At 56.4% G+C, this 17,605-nt stretch overlaps 1 protein-coding gene across 5 annotated transcripts; it reads right to left on the bottom strand.

Moving 5' to 3' along the window:
- Window positions 1–6,676: 6,676 nt before the first annotated feature.
- SPATA20 (spermatogenesis associated 20) lies at window positions 6,677–14,751 on the bottom strand. Of its 5 annotated transcripts, XM_061143737.1 has the most exons (18): window positions 14,628–14,748; window positions 14,272–14,439; window positions 13,810–13,927; window positions 13,482–13,661; window positions 13,316–13,380; window positions 12,978–13,132; window positions 12,756–12,899; window positions 12,450–12,651; window positions 11,950–12,080; window positions 11,743–11,847; window positions 11,445–11,519; window positions 11,138–11,347; window positions 10,863–11,055; window positions 10,374–10,542; window positions 9,882–10,093; window positions 8,267–8,466; window positions 7,207–7,287; window positions 6,677–7,038 (listed from the first exon to the last, which is right to left on the bottom strand). In XM_061143737.1, exons 3-18 carry the CDS (start codon window positions 13,884–13,886, stop codon window positions 6,868–6,870), a joined length of 2,370 nt encoding a protein of 789 aa, XP_060999720.1. In that variant the 5' UTR covers window positions 13,887–13,927; window positions 14,272–14,439; window positions 14,628–14,748; the 3' UTR covers window positions 6,677–6,867. The 5 variants fall into 5 exon arrangements, with proteins under 5 accessions (XP_060999720.1, XP_060999717.1, XP_060999719.1 ...); XM_061143734.1 differs by having other exon boundaries at window positions 13,810–14,439; XM_061143736.1 differs by lacking the exon at window positions 14,272–14,439 and having other exon boundaries at window positions 14,628–14,730.
- Window positions 14,752–17,605: the final 2,854 nt, after the last annotated feature.

Below are 17,605 nucleotides of genomic sequence, written 5' to 3' on the forward strand. Positions count from 1 at the left end.
GTATACCGAGGTGGGGCTCGCCTGGGGTATCAGCCAAACCTGCTCCCGTCTCCGCTCCCACTCTAACACCCCCTCCCCTCCCTAGCAGCCCCCCTCTCATCTGCCCATCTTCCAAGCTCACTTCTCCGACTCACCTGGCTTTTGGTTCCCTCAGGCGATGGCCCGCCCCCCTGCGGGCCCCCCAGCCCGGCCGTCGTGCCCCGGAGGATATGGGTTACAGACCGTGCGGAGACACCAGCTCCGCGGGCGGCTGTCCTGGCTCAAGTAGAAGAAAACCACCGGGGCCAGTGCAGGGTACGGCAGCCCCTCCGCCTCGGAGTCCGCGCTGCCGGGGTCCTTCTCCGCCGACCCCGGCCCCGGCCGGTCCCTGGCCCCCGACAGGTCGTTGAGCCGCATGAAGCTCCGGGGCTGTCCTGACTCCTCGGCGCCCGCTCCATCCTCCTCCTCGTCCATCCTCTGGCCAGCCGGGGCCCCGGGAGGTTTTGAGAGGGGCTAGCGGCGCCCCTCAGAAAAGGTGTCCTCACGCAAGCGGGGGGCCCCGGCGGGGGCGCATCTGGGGGGCTCTAGGGCGCAGGCTGAGCCCCCGGGAGGGCCAGTTCAGCCCAGATCCCCCTGCCCGCAGGGGCATGCTGCCCGCCGGGCGCCGGGTCGAAGGGAAGCCCCGCCTGGCGCGAGTCCCGCTTCCCCAGTGCTTTTAGGGCCCCCCGGGCCAGCCGGCCGGCTTCCCCTCACTTTGTTCTGGCTTCTTCGCTTCGCGCCCAGGCTCCGGTCGCCAGATTCGGCGCTACCTTCGGCGAAGCGGCCCCAAGAGGGAGACAGAGAAGAGGGCTGGGGGGGGGGGGGGGGGGTCCGAGGAGGGGCGCCCCCTCTTCCCGCGGCGCAGCTGGAGCAGGATCTAAGGGGTCAGCATCGTCCCGGCTCCGCGCCAGCGGCGGCGGGGGAGGGGAGGAGGAATCTCTTTGGGGGTGGGTTTGGAGGGGGTGGGGGGCGGCTCCTTCCTCCTCCCGGCGGCCGGCTCCCGGTCCAGGAGGGGCGGGGAGGTGACGAGGGGCCGTCCCAGGCGGGGGTGGAGGCGGAGATGCCGCCGCCGCAGCCGCCGCGGTGGCTGCTGCTGCCGTAGCTGTCGCCGGCGCCACTGCCTCCTCCTCCGGCCGAGACGCGGAGAGAGCGAGCGAAAGCGGCGGCGAGGAGCCGGGCGCACACCACAGCTGGATCCCTCACTCCAACTTCAAGCCTCGGCCCCGCCTCTCCCCAGCCAGCCTCGCAGCCAATGACCGCGCGCCGCCGGCCCCGAGCCGCACGTCCATTGGCCGGTCGGCGTGGCAGTGAGGGCGGGGGTGCCGGGGAGAGAGCCACAGCTGGAATCCGGTTCCCACCCCAAAGCCCGGGACCGCCCCTCTCCCCTCCTCTTGCCCCTGGTGTTAGCTCCCGAAGACCGGAGCCAATTAGACAGCTACCCAGACCGAACCCACTTTCCTATTGGCCGCTAAGGGCTCTGGGACTCTTCTGGAGGGAGCCCCAGGGACTCAAAAGTATTTGGAGTGGGGTCCTGGGATATCGCCGCGGGCCCCGGGGCATCTTTTGTCCAAGACCCCAGAATTGGACCGCAAATGGAGGGCGGGGCTCAGCTCTGGGAGGGCCTGGTGCAGAAGGAAGCGGACGGCCCGGAGTGAGGGGTGTGACCAGGGTCCTAGAGCAAAACCTTGGTTAATCTTTCATCCTGGAGTTGAGCCTGGGAGCAGGACTGAGGAAGGGGCGAGCGGAGCGGGAAGTCCGGGGGATAGGACTTCAGGCTGGGGGGGCGCTAGACTTAGGGAAACGGGCGGAGCCAAGGAAAGGTTGAAGCCGGCAGGGTCTGGGCGTGGTCTCTTCCAACCTCTTGGGCTTGTTGGTCCTCCTCCCAGGTCCACTTTTGCTACTTTGACCCTAATCTCCTAACCCTAACCTGCTGACCTTGATCTCATGTTGACACTCCTGAGCTTCCGGAGAGGGCTTCGTGCTTGAACACATGGCCCCAGGCAGGTCACAATGGACCCAGAGCCCAGATCTCTAAGAGCAACTGCAGAGAAAGGGGATTTTCCTGCCAAGGGACTTGCAGGGGTCTCCAGTGTGTGACAGGCGGTGGAAGCATAGAACTGGGCTTTGCCGACTCTTAACCTGCAATTTCACGAAGCCTGCATTCAGTGCCTCAGTTTCTCCTTCCCGATTTCCAGTATGCCTGTCTGCAGGAAAGCAGATTGGCAGGGCTACTCTCCTCACACATTTCCACCTTACCCCGAGCAGGTCCTCGAGGGTTTGCTGCTACTCACGCTCACGCACACGGGCGCAGACCCCGGCCCTCACCCCACCTCTCCCTCCTGAATCCTCCGGCTTTGTCGGCCCCGGGTCCCTCTCTCCCGCAGCACTACCCCTAAAGGCGGTGTGTACCCTGGAGCGGAGCTCTGGAGTGAAGTGGGGCGGAGAGGGCATCCAGGATTAAGACGTCGGGAGGCGCTTTCCCACCTCTGCTGGGGGTAGACACTGCGCAGCCAAGCAGATCAGTTAGTTCTCTGGAGACTTCAGGGCCGCTTACATGCCACCGCCGAGAGGCAGAGGAATGGACTGGATGACCTTGCTAAACCCGCCATCCCCCCCTACTCTCACCCCGACTCCCTGGCGTTTTTCGCTCTCCCAAGGCTGCGTCACCCACGCCTCCTGCCGAGTTGGCTGGGTGTCTCAGCTCCCTCCCGAGTGGGTTTCAGGGAATGCAGTGGGGGAGGGCAGAGCGGTTGCTGCCTCCCAGGTTGCCCTTTCGCCGAATCTGGCACCTAGTTGTGCAAATGAGGCCGGGCTTTTTGCATTTCATGCTAATGAGCAGATCCCTGAAGAAGTGCCTTTCTCTCCTGGCGGGAGTCTCTGCTCTCATTCCAGCTTGCACCCAGCGCCAGTCTTGAACTCTCAGTGGTCTTCTGGGAGAGGGGACTATTTATTACAGTATGCCCTCAGAGTCTGACACCTTTTTCCCTCTGGGCAGTGAGCAGTCCGCGGAGTTGGCTTGCCCTTCCCAGACAAGATCAGGGAAAGAGGCCCTACTCTAATCACCCCCAACCCTTAACAAAGCAAATGAAGCCAGAAAGGCTTGCCTAGTCCAATGGTCAGGTTTCCTGAGGGTCAGCAGACCGCGCACCTTTATCCAGCACCCAGACCATCCTCTAACCCCTATCTCTGGGTTGAACTTTGTTCTAGAACATACCCATAAAGGGGGGCAGATAAACATGCACCATCAGGGCAAATCATCCCTGAGCTTGGGGCCACCTAAGGCATCCAGACTCCTCTGCAGGACACCAGGGGACTCTGACATCCTTATCAGAGATGCTCACTGTTGGTCTGAGTGCAGGAGGTAAGGGGGAGGCAGGACCCACAAAGAAGGCAAAGGAAGCCATGAAATCATCTTTAACTCCAAAGCCTCAGCTCTGACATTACCTCCTCAGGGTGGCCTTCTTTCAGCAAGTATTTAGTAAGTATTATAGTACCTACTAAGTGCCAAAGTGCTAAGGACACAGTACTGGGTCAGGCCAGAGTCTGTAATCTCAGAGGACTTGGCCCAGCCTGGGTTTATGTCTCTATTTATGGCAATGAAATGGTTGTATTCCCCTCTAGGCTCTATGTTCCTTGAAGGTAGGGGCTATGTCCATTTTGCTTATCATTTTGGTGACACATAGTAAGTAGGTGCCTAATAAATCTGTTAGATGAATAAATAACCTCAGGCAGACAAGGGGAATGGGAGGGATAAGAAATTCCTTTCTCTGGGTCTCAGCTGGTCTGTGTCTAAAACCTCTGATTTTAGAGGAGAACCTCCATATAGACCCTGCTCCACCAGCCCTTTCAGCCCACTCCCATTTACACCTCCCCCAAGTCTGGATGGCTCCCTCAGAACTGAGAGAATCTTCCCATTGGTGATGCTCTCTGCCCAGCAATGAAACACTGTCCTATTTAGTCACCTCACAGCCTTGGGAGTTGGTGGCTGGGTGGGTGCTGGGAACTGGGTGGTATTTTTCAGATAAGGAAACTGAGGCTCCAGGAAATGATGGAATTACTTAAGTGACTGCCCAAACTACAAGGCCCTGTCTCCAATGGCCCTGGCCCACAGCTCCTCCAGGACAGTCCTACTGGCAGAACAAGGAGTATACTCAAGAGGGACCAGAAAAGGGAAAGAGAGGCTGAAGACTTAAAACCCCACATTTGAGCAAGACTTATGCTCAGTTGTGCCCTCTTTAGAAAATGCAAGCATTCCTAAGAGAATTAACACTTTAAGGCCCTAACTCTCCTCAGAACTCATTTACCAACTCCCATTGTCAGGTGTGGGCTTCCTGATCACTCGGTTTGTAAAGAATCCACCTGCAACGCAGGAGACCCTGGTTCGATTCCTGGGTCACGAAGATCCGCTGGAGAAGGGATAGGCTACCCACTCCAGGATTCTTGGGCTTCCCATGTGGCTCAGCTGGTAAAGAATCCGCCTGCAATGCGGGAGACCTGGGTTTGATCCCTGGTTTGGGAAGATCCCCTGGAGAAGGGAAAGGCTACCTACTTCAGTATTCTGGCCTGGAGAATTCCACGAATGGGGTCACAAAGAGTCAGACACAACTGACTTTCACTTTCACTTTTATTGTCAGGTGCATGCCTGATATCAGGGCAAGGAAAAGAGGTGAGATGAGAAAGAAGACTGGATAAAGGGGCACTGTTGTTGGTGGCGAGTTGCTCAGGTGTGTCCAACTCTTTGGGGACCCTATGGATTGTAGCCTGCCAGGCTTCTCTGTCCATGGGATTTCCCAGGCAAGAATACTGGAGTGGGTTGCCATTTCCTTCTCCAGGGGATCTTCCCAATCCAGGGGTCGAACCTGAGTCTCCTGCATTGCAGGCGGATTCTCTACTGCCTATCCACCACAGAATTCTGGATGGAGGGGCAGAAAACACCAAATGACTCTCCTTTATAGCTAGACTTCCTGGGGGAAGAGGAAGCCTTACTAGTCTTTATTGTATGCCAAAGACCCCAGAAAGAATGAGATGTTGGATGCTTTCAGGCCAGTTTTCTTACCCTCTCTGGGTCTTGAACAACTATTCGTATGAAGCAGAAGATACCTACCTTGCCATCTCATTCATGAGGGTCAGTGGGACAACTGAGTTAAGAGGGCTTTGCAAACTGCCTAGACATTTTCAAAGCCAGGGCTGGGGCTGAAAAAAAAGGCCACCTGTGCTTTACCATACTCCACCCCTCCCTCCTTGGGCTTCCCTCGTAGCTCAGTTGGTAAAGAATCCGCCTACTCCAATATTCTTGCCTGGAGAATCCCATGGACTGTAGCCTGCCAGGCTTCTCTGTCCATGGGGTCGCAACAGTCGGTCATGACTTACCGACTAAACCACCACTCTCCCTCCTCATTGCACCCCAGACCAGGTTCTGCTTGTCCAGACTTCCTGGCCAGGGTGAACAGGCTTCAGCCAGAAAGGGCTAGCTGACCTTGTTGGGCTGGAGCCCTAATCCTCTCCAGATCGGCCGGTGGCAAGCCACCGGCCCATCTGCCCATACCCAGGTCCCAGTGACCATTTGTGGCTGTGATTAACAGTGTGCAAGGGGTGGTGATGGTCCTGAGCAGAACTTGAAGTGATTTACTTCGGTCTCCCAGCCCCTTCCAGCTCCACTCCTCCCCTCTGCTGACATCCCCACAAGCAGTGGCCCCATTCAGATCTTATCTCTAGCAGCCTCTCCTGGCTCTCTGTACTGCTTGGCTCTGGGGCTACAAGGGTACCTAGGCTCATCAGACCCCACAAAGGGCTCAGGGTTGAGGTGCAGCCCTATTACTCTGTACTTGCCCTTCCCAAAGAATGCTTCTAGTCCCTTCTCCCTGGAGGAAAACTAGATGGGGTTTCCAGGACCTGTGAAGGTGTTGGTGCCAAGGATGAATCTTGTGAACATCTCCCAACACTGAGGGAACAGAAGGAGATCACAGGCAGGGAGAGGTTGTCCCTGAAGCAGGAAGTACTCAGGTTTGGAGAAGGACTTCCAACCCAACAGATGCTCCAAGTGAAAAAAAAAACTCTTTCCCTGGACTGACATATATGAAATCAGGGGGATGGACAATACAACTTCCTGTGGGAAGGCTGGGAGCTGGATAGATACCCCAAAAGAAATGTCTGTGGTCCTGATAATAGCAGCTCCTATAATGGACCAGAAAATATGCAAATTCCATGAAAAATAAAAGCTCATATGAAGCATCCCACTTCCCCAGCTTAAAATTGGAGGAGACAATGGGAAGGACCAGAAAATATGAAAATTCCATGAAAAATAAAAGCTCATATGGGTATCTCCAGCTTAAAATTGGAGGAAACAACGGGAAGAGAGGCAGTGCGCCCTTTCTTAACCCTGTCTGAGGGCAAGGACTGGTCTTTCACCTCTTGTGTGCAAGTCCACACCCCACCCCCATCCCTGGTGACCATTACCAGTCCCCTGACCTCAGCTTCACTCAGGTTGCAATGACCATGGAGGGGGGCAGAGTCAGTCTGGTGACCTTTGAAGGTAAAAGAGTAATCCAAGAATGCAGGGGGGTCATCTAGGGGCTCCCAGAAAAAAGGACCCTGGGCTGCTGGTTCCCATGCTGGAGCCCGAGGCCCCCCTCTCACAAGCAAGGCTGAGGCCCAGAGGTTACCGCGGGACGCTGTTAGGTTTATTCCAGGGTGAGTGGGTGCTCAGGGGGGAGCAGCAAGGATGGCCGAGGTCACCTCTTGACATGGTGCCTGGGGGTGGCCAAAGGTTCTGCAGGGCCCTGCAGGGCCTGAGTCTCTGGTTGGTTGGGAAGCTCCACCTTCTGCCCCAGCCCAAGGTAGGGGAGGCAGTCACTGATGGAGCAGTTTCCGTAGTTCGCAGGGCTCGGTGATGGGCATCGAGCAGGCCTGATTCTCACACACATAGGCAGTGGCCCGGTCTTCTAGCCGCCGAAGGGTATTCAGGAAGGGCAGCTGGCGGGACAGGAAGCTCGAGGGGTCCCCATCAGCCAGAATCAGCACCTGGGAGAGCGTCAGAGAGAGTCACCTGGGGCCACCCAGACACCAGCAGGACCCATTGGTGGGTTTCTTCCCCAAGCCTTCAGAGGAGCCAGAGATACCAGGGAGCTGAGGAAGTGAGGGGTCCCGGGCAGGGGAGGCTGAGAGTGGGGCTGGGCTCAGAGACCAAACCTTGTTAGGGATGTAGATGGAGTGGACACACTGCAACAGAGCCTTGGTATCCTTGGCCTGAGGGTCTCCACAGATCACAATCTAGCCAGAACAGAAAGGTAACTCCAGTGACTGATGCAAAGAGGCTGGATCCAGACCTAACAGGCCCTCCCCATCCCCCTGCCACCCATCCTATATGCCTAAGGAGAAATGGGGACTCAGCATCCCCCAGATCAGCTGCCAGGAGGCTGCATCAGATTCACTGCTCAGCAGGTGAGAACATGTACACATACACACACACACAAATGAGAATACACTAAGTGGCAGGGTCATATGTAGCGACAGAGACACACGGGGACACGCACACACAGTCAGAGACACCAGCACACACACATAAGACGTGACACACGGGAAGACACACAGAAACACAGAGAGCCACACACAGGGAGACACAGAGTCATCACACATACACAGAGCAGATGCCCACAGGGAGGCAGACACCAGACACACATAAACACACACACACAGAGGCACAGATATACAGGCAAACATACAAATATAGGCAGGCAAACCTAAACATGGGGCATACGCATACAACCAAGCAATCATGTACTGGTGATCACTCACCCCAGCACACACCGAAAGGCAGGAACACGGTCACACACCTCCAGAGTTATGCAAATCCAGATGCACACACAGAGCAATCACACACATAGGGACATACAGCCAGAGGCATATACCTGCACACACTGCACTGCTGACCCAACTACACCGACACACAGAGGCACACAGACACACATTTCAGCAACCACAGAGATCCACATTTAACCCTCTCCTCTGAGAACCCTACTCATAGGAACTCACAAAGGCACCTGCTCATGATGGAGACCTGCCTCAGACACATACAGACTCTCCTGCCTGAAAAAAGGAGCCTTACAGACATTCCCTCGGAGACACACACGCACACAGGGCTACACACTCATGGACCTGAGCTCTGGGGACAGCCCCAGAAACTCCACTCCATGCCTCCACTGCAACCCCAGCTTCCCTTCCACCCTGGGTCCCAGCCCAAGGGCCCCACCTGCTTGAGGGTCTGCTGGTGGGCTGAGAGGGCACGGACCATCTCAGGCAATGCCACGGGGACACGGCGCATGCGCTCGGAGAAGGCGGTCAATAGGCACACACACTTGTCCATCCAGTCCTTGTGGCCCGTGAAACCATGCAGCCGAAGCAGGTTGTGAGCCGACACGGAGTTGGCACTGGGCTCTGCGCCATCCTGGTCTGCAGGGGACAGGGAGGGAGGATCACTGGGTCCCAGGACCCTGATCCAGGACTGTTGCCAGGATGGCAGGGGGATGGGGTGGAGTCCCTGCCCACTGGCTCCTGTCCCAGGTCTGAGAATGAATGCCAGGCCCAGCTGTAACTGGCCCTTTGCACCCTTACATGCTTCCTCAACTCCACCTGCCCAGACTGAGCTGTTGCCCCCCAGGGTCCTGCATCTCCCAACTGAAACCTCCACCCAACCACCAACTGCCCCTCCTTCCGACTTCCCCACCTCCCACTTCTAATCCACTGTGAATCTGCAGGGTCTGTGACCAGAATAGATCCAACCTGACCACTTCTCCCATCTTGTACTTCTGCCTTGTCTGGACCTTCGCCATCACTTGCCTGGACTGAGCACAACTAACGGCTTCCTACCTAGCCTCCCTGTTTCCCCATCTCTCCTCTACCATCAGTCAGAATGATACTCTGAGATCTAAACCAGAGCAGATTACAACCAACTCGAAACTCACCAGAGCCTTCTACTCCTTGCCACATTTGTAAGACCCTGCAGGGATCCAGCCCCCCGGGCATCCTCCCCTCATGCTGGCCTCTGCCCCTCTGCCCTCCAGGACACAAGCTGCCCATTCAGAGCCTCTTGGGGGCTGTTCCCTCCACCTGAAATCCTTCTCCTGCTCCTGCAGGACCACATGGCTCTATCTTGCCCTCCAGTCCTTGGTTAAATGACACCTGTACAGGTTTAATTTGACTTCCCTGCTGAGTTGGGCCCTACCATTGTTCTGTCAGGGCCCTTTCAGTCATTCAGTTAACATTTATTGAGCATCTCATTACATACCAGACATGCAGGAGATCCTAGGTTTACAGCAGTGACAATATCCTGACCCCATGATGCTTAAATCTGGGTGCCGTTAACAGACTAGATGCATCAGGTGATGCTAAATGCCACTGAGAAAAGTCAGGAACAGGGTACACAGTGGGCAGCTCCTACTTCTCCATGGCACTCACAATTTTAACTGCATTTGTGTGTGCGATTTTGCTTTAAACAGTACTGTCTGTGCACTGTCTCCCTGACTGCCTAGGAAGCCTTATGAGAGTAGGGATGAAGTTGGCCTTGTTTAGTCTATCTAGGCATGTCAGTTACTGTCACCAAGCATGCTCACAGAATAGCTACATTAATCTTCATGTCAACCATGTAAGGAAATGCCACCATTAGCTCCATTTTGCATATTAAGAATCTGAGGCTCTGAAATGTAGAGACCAATTCAAAGTCACTCAGTGCTAAAGATGTAAGCCCAAGAGGGCCTGGGCTCTGCCCTTGCCAGCTCTTCACCACCACACTGCACTTACTCCTCCCCCAGGAAAAACCAAGCCCAGTTGGGTCCAGTACCCCAGGCCAGCTCCACACCCTCACTGACCGTCCTTCAGACGCAGCGGCAGGCCAGCCCCCAGCTCAGCCTCACTGCAGAAGTAGCCGCCGCCCCGGGAGTCCCAGAAGAGCCTGTCCTGCGTGTCCTGCAGCCGCAGAGCCCACTCGAGCCACGCACTCTCCTGTGAGGCCTCGTACAAGTCCAGCAGGCCCCTCACCACAAAGGCGTAGTCCTCCAGGAAGCCCCAGCAGGGCGGGTTGCTAGGGGGACAGGCATTGGGGAGGGGACAGGCCAGGAAGAAAGGCACTTTCACAGAAGAGGCCCTTTTCACATGCTTTTATTTAACCCTCAAAATCTAGCTCTTGAGTAGGTCCTGTTAGCCCATTTCTCAGATGAGCAAATGGTCTCAAGGAGGGTAAGAGCTCAGAGTAGGCAGAAAGCAGAACCAGGACTAGCACCTACCCAGAGGGGAGGAGAGGGGCAGAGAGAGGCCTGGGATGCCTAGGGAGGCAAGCCTTCCCAGGCTGCCCGGTACCCTACCTGTGTTCCACAGTCCCACCAGCGCCTGCATAGCAGGTCCGCATTAGGCGGCCACTGGCCACGTCAAACATGTGCCGCTTCAGGAACTTGGCACCATTGATGGCATAGTTGATCACCCTCTCCTGGCCCAGAACAGCCCCAGTCACAGCAAAGCCAGACACCATCAGTCCTGGAAGTAGGAGACACAGGTGGTTGTGACCCCGGCCGGGGCCCTCCCGGTATATCCATCCCAACCCCCCAAGCTCTGACATCTCCCTGGAGCAACAGGGCAAGTGCATAAGAGTTTAAGCTCCAGAGCCAGGCAGGGCTGGGCTCCTATCTCTGTATGACCTTGGTTGGATTACTGTAGGCTTCAATTCACTCATTTGTAAATTAAGGACAATAAACCTGACAAAGAAAAAATTAATATTAAGCAGGTGCCTGACATACATAAGGCCCTTGTGAAGGGGAATTCGATATACAGATCAGGCCTCAGACACACCACCTCACCATTCCAGGCAGCCAGCATCTTGCTGTCCAAGTGCGGCTTCGGCCGATGTTTCCGGGCCTGGAAGAGCTTCTCGAGACCTGAATTGAGTAAGGTTCGTACGGCCTCCACGTCCAGGCCAAAGCGGGCGGCAGTCAGCTCCAGCGAATACCGGACGGTCAGCACGTTCTGGCCCTGCAGCTCCCCCTTGGGGTCCTGAGAAAGACAGCTCTTGACCGAGGGAGTCCACTGGCCTGCGTGGTTTCAAGACCCCTCCTGTGATCTCAGCAGTCCTCACCTGACTGGGGCCGATGTTGCCAGCCTCCGTGAGCCCATAGTGCTTCATGAGGAGCTGGCCTGAGGTCAGAGGCTCGGTGGCACCCGGCACAGACTCAGGGAGGAGTTGCTGGACCTCCTTGACAGTCCACAAGTAGAAGGCGCCCTCTTTGGGCCGCATGCCCCGCTCCGGGGGGGAGTCTGCGTCCTCTGCACTATAGAAGCCTCCAGACTGTAGGGAGGGGAGAGTTGGCTGGCCCCTCCCTTCAGGGCAGTGGAGGCCCCCAGCCCTCCCGCAGCCAGGCCCGCCTGCCTCAGTGGACACACACCCGGTGACTCAGGTTCCGAGCAACGTACTGCAGGATACCTTTGGCCACTTCGGAGTAGAACTCGTCACCAGAGATCTGAGTGGGGAGGAAGGAGGCTGTAAGCAGAGGTCTCTAGGTACAAGGTGGGCAGTAAGTGTTCTCCCAGGGGGGGCAGGGAGGGAGGCTGGGTAGTGGACATGAGACTGAATTAGGGGTGAAGCTAAGGGGGAGCCACAGGTCACCAGGAAGGCCCTGGAAGGGGCAGCCAAGAGCAGGTGGACAGGCTGGCTCTCCGCTCAGGGCTGGGGTCAGGGGTCACCTGGAAGGCTTGTGAATAGGCCACTGTGAGCTGTGCCTGGTCATATAGCATCTTCTCAAAGTGGGGGACGTGCCACTGGCGGTCCGTGGAGTAGCGGTGGAAGCCCTGTGCCAGGACAAACATGGGACTGGAGGCTGACCCCAGCCACTGCCTCCACCCGCTGCCACCAGCGCCCTCTCCAAGGAATGCCTGGGCACCCCCCCTCACCTGCCCCACGTGGTCTCGGATTCCCCCGTTGGCCATCATCTTCAGGGTATGCAAGGCCATCTGCTGGGCCCGAGAACCGTCCTGGGTTAGCCGGTGGCTGAGCCAGTAGGAGAACAGGAAACTCAGGATCACTGCGGACACCAAGAACATGCAGGTTAGAGAACAGGAAGGGCAGGGGGCCGAGATCTGGGTGATCAGGACTCTGGCCAGGCTAGGGTTAGGGGTTCACTCAATAGGCAGTCTCTCTGGATAGGCTAGGTCAACCCACAGGACAGGTGGTAATCACCAAGGTCAGCATCAGAGACAGTCCCTGCTAAGACCAAAAGTCAGAGCTTCACTAGACAGCTACTGATAGGCAGGATGGGGTTAGGCGGTCACTGGCCAGACAGGAGAGTGGGAAGTTAAGAACCAAGGCAGGAGTCAGAAGAGGTCACTGACAAGGGTAGGCTTTGGAAGGCCAGGCCAGGGCTGGAGTGGGCACAGGGCAAGGGGGCATCGACCTGGTGTGGGGAACTTGGGGGCCTCGGCAAAGCCACCATACTCCTCATCATAGCCCTCATCCAGTTGCTGGAAGCAGCGGCTGTTCATGGTGGCAGCGGAAGGCGGCAGCTGGCGGTCACCCATACTGATCGCCGACCGAGCCAGCAGAGCGGTGGTGACCCGCTGACTGTTTTCTAGCAGGGTACTCTTGTTCTGTTTCCACTGTGGGAGGCAGGGGGCAGACCTGGAGGTCAGCATGGGGTGAAGACCCCTTGTTTTCCTCACCCTTGACCCCCGGCCCCCTCTATCCCCCAGGGCATACCCACCTGGTCCCGTATCCTCAACAACACCGTGCGGAAGCCAACTCGGGTCAAGCCATCCTCAGGGGGAAAGTAGGTGCCCCCCACAAAGGGCTGTAGGTTGGGAGTCAACCACACACTCATGGGCCAGCCCCCGCCACTGCTGGTGGCCTGGCAGAGAGAGGGCAAGGGTGAGGGGAGCAGCCCCACGTACACGGGCAGCCACCCATCCAAGGGAAGACCACTCACCTGCACAAAGGTCATATACACCTTGTCCACGTCAGGCCGCTCCTCCCGGTCCACCTTCACGCTGACAAAGTCCTCACTGAGCAGGCGGCCAATCTCCTCGTTCTGGAAGGACTCCTCTTCCATCATGTGGCACCAGTGGCAGGTGGAGTATCCCACTGGAATGGGGCCACGGGGACCAGGGAGGACCAGTGACTGGTCAGAGAGGGGAAGCCAAAGGGCTCCAGCTGGGCCTACGATGCCCTAGCATCTAGTTTCCTGGAAGGCCCCAGGCCCAAAGGACCCATCCCCTATCTACCACCACTCCCCTGCGCCCATCCCAGGAATGGTGGATGCAGTACCTGAAAGAAAAATTGGCTTGTTTTCTTTCTTGGCCTTGTCAAAGGCTTCCTGTCCCCAGGGGTACCTAAGGCCAGTACAGTGGGGCATCACTCACTAGCTCGGGAGGGGGGCAGAAGGAAGATTGAGGGTCTAGCTGCCCCAGGAGGGCATCAGGAGAGGACTCACCAGTCCACAGGGTTGTAGGCATGTTGCAGGAGGTACGGTGACTTCTCATTGATCAGGCGGTTGGGGACCTTCTGGGGCGTGGACTGAGGGCAGTTAGTCCGGCTCCCCTTCGCTCCAGCAGGCATAGGCACCGAACTACTGACCGTCACACTTCGGTCCTTGTCCCGGGAGGAGCTACCCCTGGTGTGGGCAGGTGGGTCAGGCAGGTCAGACCAGGAGTTTCCACTGCTTCCACCTACACCCAGCCCAGAGGCCCACCTGACCATCCCCCGACCCCCCACACCCCGTGGTACCTCTCCCGGAACCCCCTGCTCCCAGCCCAACCCACCTTTCTGAACCACGGGGGAGACCGTGGGCTTTGTGCTCCCCCTTGTGTTTTTGGGGGGGTGAAGAAAGGTGGCTCATTGGGGGCTCCCTGCCAGGTTAGTCTCCCCCAGCCTCTCGACCTGGTGGTGGGAACGATGATGACTGTGAGGTCAGGGCGAGTCACAATGGGTGGAATGGTCTTTCAGGCTCCATTCTCTCCCTCTCACCGGGCCCCACCCAGGGTGACTGGGCTGGAGGTTATCTCTGGCATGCCTGCCTGGGTATGTGATCTGGGCAGGAAGGCTGCTGGCTGCTGTGTGTAGGACTGGGCCAGGTGAGGGGCAAGGAGAAGAAATTCATTTGGCATCAGGAACTCCCTCACTCAATATCCATCCAGTGGGCACTTCTGGGGGGCCAGGTCCTGTGCCAGATCCCCATTACCCTCAGAGAATTAGTAACTGGCTCTGATCTCAGGGAGCTCCACCTGGGAGGGGCAGGCCTAAGTAATGACAAGCTCTTGCAGCATCAAGGGCTGTGACAGGCCAGCCCAGAGTGCTGTTGGACAAGGACCCTTGGCCAAGCATTGGGGTTCAAGGAAAGCTTCCTGGAGATGGTGTCAGAACAGAGTTCCTGCAGCAAGCAAGCCCTGCAGCTGGAGGGGAGGGAGAGAGAAGAGGATTACCGTCTGAGCCCGGTCGCAGGAGCTGGCCCTAGTCTGGGGGGAAGGCAGGCATGGGGTGGGGAGGTGACCGGGCAGGCACAGGGGACCAGCGCCAGGACAACTAACCCCCGGGCTCCGCAGGCGTCGGGTGCTGAAGCGTGACCCTCGCCCGCCCGTACCTGTAGCTCAAGGCGAGGACTGGCCCGGCCCCGGGCAGCAGGAAGCCGCGGCACCGTAAGGTCCGCGCGCCCAGCATGGCTGCTGGTGGCGGTCGGCCCGGACGCTGCGGACAGGAAGGGAGGGCGGGAGGGAAGCGGCGACGGGCAGGCCCAGGCACCGAACCGGCCGGGGGAGTGTCTTCGCTGATACGGCGGGCAGCAGGCTGGTCTCTGAGCGCCGCTCGGCGGCCGTTCACGGGACTGCAGACCGTATACTTGGGGCTTGGGAGGACACAGGTCTGTGCAAAAAACTGGGTGGACTTGATAGGACGGAAATCAGGGCCTGCGGGGCGGTAACCCTCTTACGGAGAATATGGAGGCTGTGAGGATGCCAGGGCCGTGGAAAGCCAGAGCCTCCGGTCATTTTTTCCAACCCTTGCCGGTTTTACAAATGAGAAATGAGGTGAGAGGCAAAGGCGTGGCTTTTCCAGGCCATCCAAACTGGGAGCTTCGCCTTTGCTCTGCCCCCTCACCTGAAGATCCTGCTCAAACCCCACCCCTTCAGGAAGCCTCTGAATAATAATAATGAACCAACTTTCAGGTGCTATCAGGTATTTTACAAGTCTCATTTGCTACCCTTCAGTTCAGTTCAGTCGCTCAGTCGTGTCCGACTGCAACCCCATGAATCGCAGCACACCAGGCCTCCCTGTCCATCACCAACTCCCAGAGTTTACCCAAACTCATGTCCATCTAGTCGGTGATGCCATCCAGCCATCTCATCCTCTGTCGTCCCCTTTTCCTCCTGCCCCCAATCCCTCCCAGCATCAGGGTCTTTTCAAATGAGTCAGCTCTTCGCATGAGGTGGCCAAAGTATTGGAGTTTCCACTTCAGCATCAGTCCTTCCAATGAACACCCAGGACTGATCTCCTTTAGGATTGACTGGTTGGATCTCCTTGCAGTCCAAGGGACTCTCAAGAGTCTTCTCCAACACCACAGTTCAAAAGCATCAATTCTTCGGTGCTCAGCTTTCTTCACAGTCCAACTCTCACATCCATACATGACCACTGGAAAAACCATAGCCTCGACTAGACGGACCTTTGTTGGCAATGTAATGTCTCTGCTTGTTAATATGCTATCTAGGTTGGTCATAACTTTCCTTCCAAGGAGTAAGCGTCTTTTAATTTCATGGCTGCAATCACCATCTGCAGTGATTTTGGAGCCCCAAAAAATAAAGTCTGACACTGTTTCCCCATCTATTTGCCATGAAGTGATGGGACCAGATGCCATGATCTTAGTTTTCTGAATGTTGAGCTTTAAGCCAACTTTTTGATGAAAAAGCCTTTCACTTTCATCAAGAGGCTTTTTAGTTCCTCTTCACTTTCTGCCATAAGGGTGGTGTCATCTGCATATCTGAGGTTATTGATATTTCTCCCTGCAATCTTGATTCCAGCTTGTGCTTCTTCCAGCCCAGTGTTTCTCATGATGTACTCTGCATATAAGTTAAACAAGCAGGGTGACAATATACAGCCTGATGCACTCCTTTTCCTATTTGGAATCAGTCTGTTGTTCCATGTCCAGTTCTAACTTGCTTCCTGACCTGCATATAGGTTACCTTAGTCAACATTTATTGAGTGCCCATGAGACACTCTGCTAGGTACAACGGTGGGCAGAGAGAGACCAGGCCATCCCATCCTTGTGTTACTCACAGTCTGATAAGGGAGGCAAAAACTAATCCAACAGCCATACAGATTAATGAGACGTGCCATGACTAGGTACCACAAGGAAACTTGTCTGGTGGGAGACAGGAGGGGGAAGGCCTTCCTAAGGAAATCACATTTGTGTAGCAGCTTTCGAAGAACAAGAGGATGCAATCTGGAAAGGACCTGGGGGAAGTGCTGGGGAAGCAGGAGCAACAGATGTGCAAAGGCCCTGTGATACAGCAGTGAGTCAGGGCTGAGGTGCCGCAGAAGCACAGCTGTAGGACAGACAGTACAGGGAAGAGAGGCGCAGATGAGGTGGTGACGTTGAGAAGGAGGAGGGCAGGGGCCAGGTTTTGAACTGTGAGCAGGAGTTTGGTTACTGATGAGAGCAGAAGGAAGCTGTGGAAGGGCTTTAGTCGAGGGAGTGACCTTGCATTTTGGAAAGGTCCCTCCAGCTTTCTGATGGTGAATGGACTGTAAAGAGGCAAGAGTGGAAGCAGAAGGGCTCAAAGGCCATAGCAGGACCCAGGAGAGAGCTCTGGGCGGTCTGCACTAGGCAGAGGCGGGGATGGAGAGAAGGTGGTAGATTTGAGGTCAGCAGAAAAGGAAACATCATCAGGATTGTCTGGGGGGGGCGGTGTCAAAAGTGAAGTGCAGAATGGGGCTGGTACTGAGAAGGGGGACACGGAGAGGCTCAAGCGGTCCTGTTTGGATGTGTTGGTTTGAGATGACCATGAGATGCATGTGTGAAGATGACAGGCTCAGGAATGCAGAGGAGGGGTTGGTGGGAGGGAGGAAGCAGAGTGGGTGTTCAGGGCAGAGACGGTGTGGGCACAGAAGAGATCACCCAGGTGACTGCAGGGAGAGACTCGGGCTCATACTTGGCCTTGACAAACTCAGAAGTGGACCTGTGAAAGACACAGAGTGTCATGGGAAAACCAGGAGAGGGTGTTGTCTCAAAGGCAAAGGGACAGAGGTGTAGGGAGGGAGATTCAGACTTCAGAGAAGCCGACTGGGCCGGGACAGAAAAAGGTCCAGTAGCTTCAGCAACATGGAGGCCATTGGTAGACATAGCAGATGTGTTCCAGGAAGTGAGGCTGACAGTAGAAGCTGATTGGAGCAGGCTGAGGAGGGAGGGGAAAGAAGACATAGAGATGATGAGCACTTGATGTGAGGGGAATGATGGAAAGACACTCTCAAGATGGATGAGGTTAATAATGACAAATATCATGGGGAAGGTTAAGATCAGAGAACAGGAAGTCTGCCTTTAATGTGGAGGAATCTGTGATGATGACGAGC

This window comes from Dama dama, chromosome 5 (assembly GCF_033118175.1).
Source record: "Dama dama isolate Ldn47 chromosome 5, ASM3311817v1, whole genome shotgun sequence".
In the NCBI taxonomy this organism is placed as follows: Eukaryota; Metazoa; Chordata; class Mammalia; order Artiodactyla; family Cervidae; genus Dama; species Dama dama.

What these genes read in the sequence shown, in the direction of transcription:
- SPATA20 (XM_061143735.1), bottom strand. Translation starts at nt 14,704, where the DNA reads ATGCTGGGCGCGCGGACCTTACGGTGCCGCGGCTTCCTGCTGCCCGGG. An exon ending in CCTATTCACAAGCCTTCCAG is followed by an intron (nt 11,520 to 11,742) that starts GTGACCCCTGAC and finishes CTCCCCACTCAG; the next exon opens with ATCTCTGGTGACGAGTTCTA. An exon ending in GCAACATCGGCCCCAGTCAG is followed by an intron (nt 11,056 to 11,137) that starts GTGAGGACTGCT and finishes TGTCTTTCTCAG; the next exon opens with GACCCCAAGGGGGAGCTGCA.